At 41.8% G+C, this 10748-nt stretch overlaps 1 protein-coding gene across 1 annotated transcript; it reads left to right on the top strand.

Moving 5' to 3' along the window:
- Positions 1–28: 28 nt before the first annotated feature.
- On the top strand, positions 29–3285 carry LOC116111182. Its single transcript, XM_031397377.1, has 5 exons — positions 29–306; positions 393–566; positions 656–762; positions 1255–1580; positions 2246–3285. Exons 1-5 carry the CDS (start codon positions 160–162, stop codon positions 2857–2859), a joined length of 1368 nt encoding a protein of 455 aa, XP_031253237.1. The 5' UTR covers positions 29–159; the 3' UTR covers positions 2860–3285.
- The last annotated feature ends 7463 nt before the right edge of the window (positions 3286–10748 follow it).

Raw genomic sequence — 10748 nt, 5'->3', positions numbered from 1 at the left:
TTGTTGTTGATTGAATTGAATTAGCAATGGAGTGCTTGGAATAATGATAATAACAATGATGCGTATCCAATCCCGCCATCACAATACAACCCACTTGATGAGCCGAGTCCGTTGGGTTTGCGGCTGAGGAAGAGCCCGTCGTTATTGGATCTGATTCAAATGAGGCTCTCTCAAGCGCCAGAGAATAATCTTAATCCTGTAGTTAAGAAGGAGAGTAAAGCTGTGGCAGCTGCTTCTTCGGGTGCTACTGACAAGCTCAAGGCGTCGAATTTTCCTGCTTCTCTTCTTAGGATTGGACGGTGGGAGGTAATATTGATTAGTTTGTTTTTCGTTAGTTTTGTTTTTAATGTGTTGGGGAGTTTTGAGTTTATAGGAATTTATTTTGGTGGCAGTATAAATCGAGATATGAAGGCGATTTGGTGGCGAAGTGTTACTTTGCGAAGCATAAGCTTGTTTGGGAGGTGCTTGAAGGTGGTCTTAAGAGCAAGATAGAGATTCAGTGGTCTGATATTATGGCTTTGAGGGCAAACTGTCCTGATGACGGTCCCGGGACTTTGAATGTTGTGGTAATGTTCTAGACTATGGATGAATGGTAATTGTGTGTTTTAGTGTGTGGGCATAAATTGATTTATTGGTAGTTTTTTGTGTTATGCAGCTTGCTAGACAGCCACTTTTCTTTAGGGAGACTAATCCACAGCCTAGAAAGCACACATTGTGGCAGGCTACAGCAGATTTTACTGATGGGCAGGCTAGCTTACACCGGTTAGATATTGTTCTGCCATTGGTGATTCTTCTTGTTTTCTTTAATTGGATGATTTTATGGAGTCTGTGGTCCCAAGTTGTCTCAGTAGATTGTGTGATGTATTTGAGTTGAAGGTTCTGATTTTAAGTTATTTGTGGCATATATTCTGTCTTTTTTTTGTCTTCATGAATTTATTTGGTTGTAAGCTCTCCATCTTTTGAGTTAGGATTCAAGTGCTTTCCTAATATCTATTTAACGATTAAACAATATAATGCTGTTTTTCATCTTGGAAAAAATTAAATTCTAACTCATACAAGGTTAAACATGAATTTGTGTACCTTTACGTTGTACAAAACTTTTGCTGCTTGTTTTATGACTTGATGTAACAGGTTTGGAATATGTTAGTTGCTGAAAATCTTACCATGCATTGCTTTTCAAAGATTCTACTTGAAGGAGATGTAACTATATGGAATTAAATACTGATGTGAAAATCATTTACTTTGTTTTTGTAGGCAACATTTTCTGCAGTGTCCACAAGGGCTGTTAAACAAACATTTTGAAAAGCTCATCCAGTGTGACATGCGTTTGAATTATCTAAGCCGACAGCCAGAGATAAGTTTAGATTCACCATACTTTGAACCAAGGGGTTCTATTTGTGATGATCCAGATGAGTCAAAAGGTGATCGAGTGGAGACTGGTCAAGGATCAAGTATTACTGGTTTGCAGAATTTGGCATCACCAGTTGCAGCTCACTCGTCTTCCTTTGAAATTGAGAAAGGGGAACCTTCTGGTTTTGGATCAGAGAATATGTCTCGGGAAGCTCCTTCTCCTAGCTCAGGTATGAGCTCAGTTCTTATTGCTGCCGTCTGTTTTTAGGTTTTAATGTTCTTTGCCTGTTCAGATTTTATCTTAGTAATTTTATATCTTTATCATTTAATTAGTTGTTCTCTTCAAGAAGTATGCATATTATTTGTTTGTGTTGGTCATGGTGTGGGGGAAGAAATTCTGTACTAAAAGAGAATATGCCTTTTAGTTTGTTAATGTTTATAGGTGCCCTAAGTTGATCCTAGGCTTAATTTATTAATTGTTATTATATGTGGCTTAAATTACGATCTTTTTATGTGGATAATTGTGATTAGTATATGGAAAACTATGAAAGACAATATAACATAACATTGAAATATGTTGCAAACATTGAAAAATGAAAATTGGTCTTCATAATTGATGCTATAAGATCTGAAGGTGGTGCATTTTTTAAGCATAAAGAGGCCTGGCAAGATATATATTTTATGAAATCATGTTTAAATTTTTTATTTATTTATTTTGTGCTTTTTTCTCTGTTATTCTGTATGAATGCTGGATCTTAGTATTATGCCTAACTGTAGGGCTTGAATGTGAAGATATTTTATGCCCTATGAAAGTATTTATTGTTCTTGTAAGTTTTTAATATGGTTATGGGTGCATTTTTTCTTCAATTGTCACTTATTGCCACTCTAATACTAGAAATGGACACTTGTGCAATTGAAGGGAGTGGAACGTGTGAAGTAAATTCGAAGGGAACTAGGAATTGGGACCAGATAAAAGTGCCGGGCCTTCACCCATCAATGTCTATGAGTGATTTTATGAACCACATCGAAAACTGTCTTTCAGATCAGATAACTTTCGGAAATCAACCTGAGGAAGGAACAGATTGCCGTGACTTACTGGAGGACATTGCACAGTACTTGCTTAGTGACACTCAGCAGTCAACAGCAGCTTCGGATGAGAAATCCCTCATGTCAAGAGTCAATTCTCTCTGTTGCCTTTTGCAGAAGGAACCTGGTGCAGCTCAAAACTTTCAAGCAAACGGGGAAAGTTCTGATGCAAGACCAAATGATGAAAATGGAAAGAATGTTCAGCTACACATCTCTCCTGAACCATTGCATGATAACAAAAATGGAGTTGAAATGAAGGCTCCTGAAGTTGATCCAAAAGATTTCTCTGGCGGCAAGCCAGCAACCGGCATGTCAAGGAAAGACTCACTTGGTGAGCTGCTACTTCATCTCCCTCGAATCACCTCCCTCCCAAAGTTCTTGTTCAACATTTCAGAAGAAGATAGTGAGACTCAATCAAGATAGTAAAGTTGAACAATTTAGAATAATGCAAGAATCAAAGCTCTAGAAAGCCAAAAAGCAAAGTATCATGCTTTCTGCTCATGTGAATTGAAGATCTACTTGTGGTGGTTGAATACGCATCTCGGTATTCTGAAGAAATGGTCTTATAGGGATAATGTGCTGGGATTCAGAAATTTGTATTGATGAAGAATCCTGATAGAATGTCCCTTGTACAAGTAATAGATGTTAACTTATTATTAATTTGTACGTAAATTACTGTTGATTCTAGCAAGGTTCCTGTTTAATAAAGTAGGTATTGTGCTTTGTTCAGCCACTTATTGTATTTTTCCCAATGTTCTAGCTTTCGCGGGTAAGCTAATGCAAATTCTAGTGGCCAGCCACATATTGTTTTAATACATTCAACGATAGTTATTTTAAGGGTTTGATTTACATGGTAAGGCACCAAGATTCTCTTCTAATTTATTTCTATTTGAGTAAGAATATAAGATTTTGATTGTCCAACTAGTCATTGTAATCTCCTACATTCTCTCCTACTAGTCATTGTAATCTCCTACATTCTCTCTGTAATCCCACACAAGCATTAAGATTTGTTGACAAAGAGGCAAAGAAATTGATTTGTGTTTCTATTATAGTTCAGTAAAGAACAAGAGAAAGAACTCGACAAATGAGGAGATATTTCTTTTTTTGGGTAAACCCAGTAATTGTCTCTTCCGATGACTTGAACACAAGACTCTTGGGTATAGCTAATCTGAGTGAGGCAGTGACTAAAGGGCTTGTTATCCGGTCAAAAGGGAAAGGTCAAATGGGGAGATATTTGAATTGAAATCACCAAATTCAAGCATTTCCCATCCAATTATTACCTAATTTCTGAAAAAAAAAAAAAAAAAAATTAAATGAAATGAAAGGATCCTGTTGAAACTGCATGGTGCATAATTCAGGATAAAGATGAACTCTTTTAAGTTCTACATATGATACGTGGAGGATCTCTAAAAACTTCATCTGTTGTATGAAACTCAAGCATTTGGCATGGAAGACGTGGCCACAGGGAAGAACAACAACCTTTGGAAGAATATTAGAGAATCCATCCTCATATCCTTCTGAGTATAGTGGTTATTATGCTTGGAAAAGTAGGGCTGATATAGAGCCTAGTCAGCGCAAGTGGTTAGGGTCTGGGCAGATCCTACAGCCATTCAGGTGCGACCACGTCGCATGCTAGCATGAGCAACATGTTCCTGCCAGTGCAGTGGGTGCATGCCAGACTGACAAAAGGCTAGAGTCGTCCACATGTCCAATCTCTGCATACGAGGAGATCACGCGAGTAGATGAATAACAGGACGCAAAGAAAGATTTGCACGATACTAGACTCCTTTATACGGATTCAATAATCATTACCTGAATGTATCCCACTATAAATAGAGAGCTTCTCTCCCATTTATGGGATTGGCTCATTTTTACTCTTGATTAGCTATCTTCTCTCTGTAATAGCTCTCTCTCTTTCTCTCACTTGTATTCTCATCAGCTCGTTAAGCCGTGACCTGATCCTTTAAACATAAATACAATATCAGTGGACGTAGGATTCACTTGTTTAAGCACTCGAACCACTTTAAACATTGTCTTGCCATCATTTACATTCTCAACCCCACATTCACGTGTGTCTTCTGGGCCAGCTCAGCATTTCATACATGCGTTTAGTTGGTGTGAAAATCACGCATCAACAGTTTAGCGCTAGAAGGAGGGCCTGATTTAGTATTCGTCCTTTATCAGGAGAATCTCTAACTAACTGGTCCTACAATAGCAAATGGCTCACCGACTCAAACCTGAGCGAACCAATCATGGTGCTGAGGAGATCCCCCAAGTACAGGAGGACACATCTCCCGAGGTGCCCTCAGTTCCACAAAATGCCGCGGGGGATATCCCTTTAAGTTCACAACTTGACCCTGCCATCAAAAGCTACTTGGAGAGGTTCAACAATACTCTCCAAACGGTCAACCAAAGGTTGGACCGTTTGGACTGGGGCATGCCACCCTAATCAGCTGCACCGCCAAAAATGTTTGCAGGTCCCGCGAAAACGCGGAGAAGGGCGATAGCCCAGGCCTCGCACACTGCAGTGCATCGAAGGAAAGGTAAGCAAGTGGCGAAGAATAGGCCTAAGGGCTCCAAAGGACCGACGAACACCAACCACGTACCGAGTAGAATACCGCGGCGTTGAGACTCGGTGAAAGGGTGCAGCCCGAGTTGTCCCATACCATGTCGCATGGACACCCCCATAAAAGTGCTGGGCGAGGCGATTCTCATCACCGCCAAAGAAACAATCCTGATCATCGTGGGAGAGGTTCCCACACTTCGCGGGGCGGTTCGTACCACTGCGGAGGTCGTGAAAATTCCCCGCACCAATCATCGCTATCACACAACTTTAGCCAGCATGTATCAAGGGTAGCCGGAACTGTCGACCGAGGCGAAGAGGAATCCGACCTCTGGACTTTCCTCAACCGCAATCGCGAGGGTCAAACTCGCATGGGAGAAAGCAATCCCCAGACAGCTCTGCTGCCTCAGATTGAGGAGCTGCAACGAGCTCTAGATCAACTAAAGGCTCAGTAGAATGATCAAGGGCAGGTCGCAGCAGCGTCTCCCTTTTCTCCAGTAGTATTAGTTGCCCCTCTCCCATCGAAATTTAGAATGCCCAATATGCGGGCGTTCGATGGAAATTCTGATCTGCAAGATCACTTATATGAATTCAACGACCTGATGGAGCTTCACCAGGTTTTGGATTTGGCGAAGTGCCGTTGTTTGGTAGTAATTCTAACCTCTCATGCCAAACGGTGGTTCAGGTCGCTCCCAGCGGGATCGATCAGCTCGTGGCCTCAAATGAGATCGATGTTCCTGAGGCACTTCCAAGCGAACCGAAAGTTCTCAATGCCTTTAAGCTACCTCAGCAACATAAGGCAAGAGAGGGATGAATCCCTCCAATCTTACATCGATCAATTCCACAGAGAACTTAATAAGGTAGCCCACACTCTCGAAAAGTCTGTTCGGACTCTCATCATAGTGGGAGTTCGGCCACAGACCGACCTGTGGAAAGAGTTACAAGCTGAGGATGATATTTCTCTCACTCGCTTCTACAACCTTGCAGAGAAGTACCTCTGTATGGAAAACTCTGTGGCAGTGCTCCACCGTCGCGACCCAAACGCTTCAGGTATTGCGCCTGGTCGTGGGGAAAGTAGGAGAGTTGATCATAGATGGGCTAATGACGATCAACGAAAAGGAAAGAAATCGTGGTATGAGCTTAAAAAGTCTTATGCTTGCTCCAGTTCCTCATCGCGATCACGACAGAAATCAGTATACGCCTTTAAATGCGTTTGTATTGGCTATTCTTGATAAGTCAGAAGAAGCCAACTTGCTCGGAGAGCCTGAGCCCATGAAAAATCCCCCATCAGCTAGAAATAGTAAAATATACTGTCGCTTTCATTGGGATAATGGTCATCACACCGATAAGTGCCAAGCTTTCAAACAGGCAATCGAAGACCTCATCGAGCAGGGGCATTTCAAGGAGTATATTGATGACTCCACTCTCGCGTAGGAAAAAAATCAAGGGGAACCAGGAAAGAAGCATCGTGATTGCAAGGGTATCTACAGCGTCGGAATGATCTTCAGGGGATCGCAACTTGTGGGGAACTCGCGAGGTGCCCAAGAAAGATATGCTCGCGCAGCCCATCACGATCCTTTCAGTGTGATGAGCACGAAGCAGCGACCACAAAAGGTTCGCAAGGAGGAGGAAATTACCTTCTCCGAAAATGATGTAGGTCGATTACATCATCCCCACGATGACGCTCTCGTGATCACGCCCCTGATTGGGTGCTACGACATCCACATAATATTGGTGGACAACGGAAGTGCTGTGAACATCCTGTTCCAAGCAGTTTTTGAAAGAATGAACTTGGATGAGGCCGACCTGAAGCCCGCCTTAATCCCCCTATATGGTTTTACAGGGGACCACCTGATCTTCAAAGGAACGATCTCGCTTCCAGTCATGCTAGGTGACTTTAACGAAGTGACCAAGGTAACTGAATTATTGGTATTGGATTGCCCATCCGCTTTTAATGGTATCCTGGGGCGACCTTTGCTGAGAAACTTCAAGGTAGTCACTTCGATATACCATCTGAAGATGAAGTTCCCCACCCCGACAAGGATAAGGGAAGTTAGCAGATCTCAGCGCTCATCTCGCGACTGTTATGTAAGGGCAGTGTAGATGGAGTGCAAAGGGAAGGGCATCTCGCACGACATTCCCCGACAGGCAATGACGATTAGCCGGATCGAGCCGCAGTCTGGCCCAATCAAGGATAATATTGATCCTCGTGTTTAGGAATGACCTTCCGGTGGGCCAGTTGAGGATCTAACTAAAGTGTCGATCGACCAGAATGAGCCGAGCAGAATGTTGAGGATTGGAGCAATCTCAACCCTCAGCTCACCACCGAGTTGACTAGCTTTCTCGGGGAGAATATCGATGTGTTCGCTTGGTCGCATGCAGACATGGTCGGGATCAACCCGAATATTATTTGTCATGCCTTAAACATCGACAGTGAAGCCAAGCCAGTTCGCCAGAAGAGAAGGGCGATGGATCCCAAGCGATATGTTGCCTTGAAACTTGAGGTAGATAATCTCCTTTAGAATGGATCCATCCAAGAAGCGGTTGCCAACCCGGTTTAGTAAAGAAGCCTAACGACAAGTGGCGGACATGTGTCGACTTTACCGACCTCAACAAGGCATTCCCAAAAGATAGCTTCCCCCTGCCCAGAATCGATCAGCTCATGGATGCCACCTCCGAGCACGAGCCATTGAGTTTTATGGACGCGTACTCGGGATACAATCAAATTTTGATGTACGTGCCAGACGAAGAGCATACATCCCTTGTTATAGATCGGGGGTTGTACTACTACAAAATTATGCCTTTTGGCCTCAAGAACGCTGGTGCATGATAAGAGCTTGAAAGTATACATTTTATTAGTGATTTAATTGGATTATTTGTGGAAAAAGGTGTTTAATTGTTGGAGTTTGAATTTATTATTTCATAAATACTTTTCACGGGATCACGGGTGTATTTTGAGTATTTTCAGGTTCAAGCCGATATTTGAAGGAAAAAGAATGATGTCGATGGAATTCATGACGAGTAGGAACAAACGGTGCAAGAATCGGAGTTGAAACGAGAAAGTTGTGACGCGTCGAAACTACAACATAAAATTTGGAAATCCTTCAAGATGAGCATGCTTCGATGTTTTGATCATAACTTGAGCTGTGGTAATCAGAATTCAACGATTCTGGTGGCGTTGGAAATCTTATTCAAAGAGGTACAAAGTTTATGTTGATGACTTTATCAAATTCTAAAGTTCACAGACTTTGGGGACAGAAAGAATGATCACCGTAGCAATCGTTTCTCATTGCCGCAGCGATGGGTCTCGGGCCTGTTTGGGTTATTGCATTCTCCTAATCCTAATTTGAGTGGATTAAGTATTTTAATTCTTTTCCTAAGTAACCTGCAAACCCTAGCACTATAAATAAGGATTTTTAATTAGTTTTGGGGGTTTTTTAGAGAAGGAGAAAGGACAGCTACTATTTTGGAGATCGGATTTCTTGAAGTTCTCGTTCGCCAATTAGAGAAGTTTTTCTATTTTTATTTCTTGAACTCATGTTATTGAATACAATGGTTGTTTTTATTAATGTATTTATGAACTAAATCTCTTTTCTAGGGCTAAGATGTAGCCCAATTTATGAATATGTGTTGACTTAAATTATTGTTAATTCTTATTGAGCTTTTAATTCTAAGTTTTATTATTGTGCATAATGCTTTCAATTCTTAAGGGCCGAAGAGTTGAATGATTTTATGGGTTGGGTTGAGATCGAGAGATGAAACCTGATTAGTCTAAGGTAATAAAACCATAGATTGAGCGAACGCTAGAGATAGGTTACTGCGATCTGTGAGGCTCTGGTAAATTCCATAGAACTTAATGATCTCTTAGCTTCTAAATTTAACTTAGAGATATTTTGGGTTGTTGGTTAAGGGTTAATTCGCTAATTGTTCGAGAGAAAGTTAGTGGAATATTAGGGAGTTTGGCCTTTAGAATAAGCTTAATTAGGTTAGCAATAATTGTCAATGCATAAGATTAAATTGGTGTGAAATTTATGTCCTAGGTTTAGTCATATTGATTTCTCTACCAAAGTATTTATAAAATTCTACTTTTATTTAGTTTTTAATTTGTTTTCGTTTTCATTATATTCATTCATAAAATTCTGTTTCATCAAATAGCAATAAAATATACTAGTTTGGTACTTGGTAAGTAGTTCTCTTGGGATTCGACACTCGTTTACTCGAGTTTTACTACTTGCACAATTTCGTACACTTGTAAAAAGCCTATAAGCGCAACTTACCAACGGTTGGTTAACCGAATGTTCTCCAAACAGATCGGGAAATCGATGGAGGTCTATGTAGATGACAAGCTGGACAAGTTGCATGTCTCTTCAGATCACATAGCGCATCTCACTGAGATGTTTGACATCATCTGGAAATACAGAATGAAGCTAAACCCCCTCAAATGCTCATTCGGAGTATCCTCGGGAAATTTCCTAGGATACATGGTTAACCAAAGGGGAATAGAGATCAACCCCGAGAAAATCCAAGCTCTCCTCGATATGAAAAGCCCGACCAATAAAAAGCAGGTTATGAGCCTCAATGGGTGAATAGCGGCACTCAATCGCTTCATATCGAGAGCAACAGATTGCTGCTTGCCGTTCTTCAATGTTCTAAGGGCCAAAAAAAAGTTTGAGTGGACTCCCGAGTGCGAACAAGCGTTCCAGAGTATTAAAGAACACCTCAAGAAGCCACCTCTTCTGTCCAAACCTCTCCCACAAGAGATCCTCCTCATGTATCTGTCCGTCTCTCAGTTCACGGTCAATGCAGCCTTAGTTCGGGAATAGAACAGGGTTCAATAGCCAGTGTATTATGCGAGCAAGCATCTGTTGGATGCCGAGATGCAGTATCTAGAAATGGAACGATTAGCTTATGCCCTACTGATCGCTTCCAGAAAGTTACGACCTTACTTCCACGTCCATACGATCCGTGTAATGACCAATTACCCACTCAGGCAGGTCCTCCAGAAACCAGAGGCATCAGGTAAATTGCTTAAATGGGCCATGGAATTAAGTCAGTTTGATCTGAAGCACAGACCAAAAGCAACCATCAAAGGGCAGGCCGTTGCCAACTTCATATCAGAATTCTCATATCATCTGACGAATGAGTCAGAGCAACAGCCCAGCAAAGTCATTCAGAAAATCTCCCAAAATCTGTCGACCTGGAGCCTCTACGTCAATGGATCATCAAACAGAAAGAGGGCCGGGGTAGGTCTTCTCCTTTTGAGTCCTAATGGGGTTTGTATTCATGGCATTCTCCGGTTCAGTTTTAAGGCAACTAATAATGAGGCCAAGTATGAAGCTCTGCTCGCTAGATTGCGGTTGGCCAGAGAAATGGGTGCAACCGCGATCAGTATCCACAATAACTCCATGCTGGTCGTTAACCAGATTTTGGGGAAATACCAAACCAAGGAAGAAAACAGGATCAGCTATCTGAAGAAAGCTAAGACCGCACTCGAGCCATTCAAGCATTTCACGATCACACAGATTCCTAGATATAGCAACTCTGTGGCAGATGCCTTGGCAAGAATAGCCTCGTCGTTGGATTCAGATGCATCAGAAAGCATTCCTATTCGGTTCATCGAGACCCCCAGTATTAGCCCAATCGAACAGGCTGTAAATGTAATAGAATCAGTTTCTTGGATGACCCCTATCATTCAGTATCTCAAAGATGGGACCTTGCCAAACGACAAGGTCGAGGCAAGGACCCTGCG

Source organism: Pistacia vera, unplaced genomic scaffold (genome assembly GCF_008641045.1).
Source record: "Pistacia vera cultivar Batoury unplaced genomic scaffold, PisVer_v2 Contig629, whole genome shotgun sequence".
In the NCBI taxonomy this organism is placed as follows: Eukaryota; Viridiplantae; Streptophyta; class Magnoliopsida; order Sapindales; family Anacardiaceae; genus Pistacia; species Pistacia vera.
This window is presented reverse-complemented; position numbering and strand designations above follow the sequence as displayed.

Coding starts and splice junctions, on each gene's coding strand:
- LOC116111182 (XM_031397377.1), top strand. CDS start 160: ATGAGGCTCTCTCAAGCGCCAGAGAATAATCTTAATCCTGTAGTTAAG. Junction 763..1,254: donor GGGCAGGCTAGCTTACACCG/GTTAGATATTGT, acceptor TTGTTTTTGTAG/GCAACATTTTCTGCAGTGTC. Junction 1,581..2,245: donor AGCTCCTTCTCCTAGCTCAG/GTATGAGCTCAG, acceptor CTCTAATACTAG/AAATGGACACTTGTGCAATT.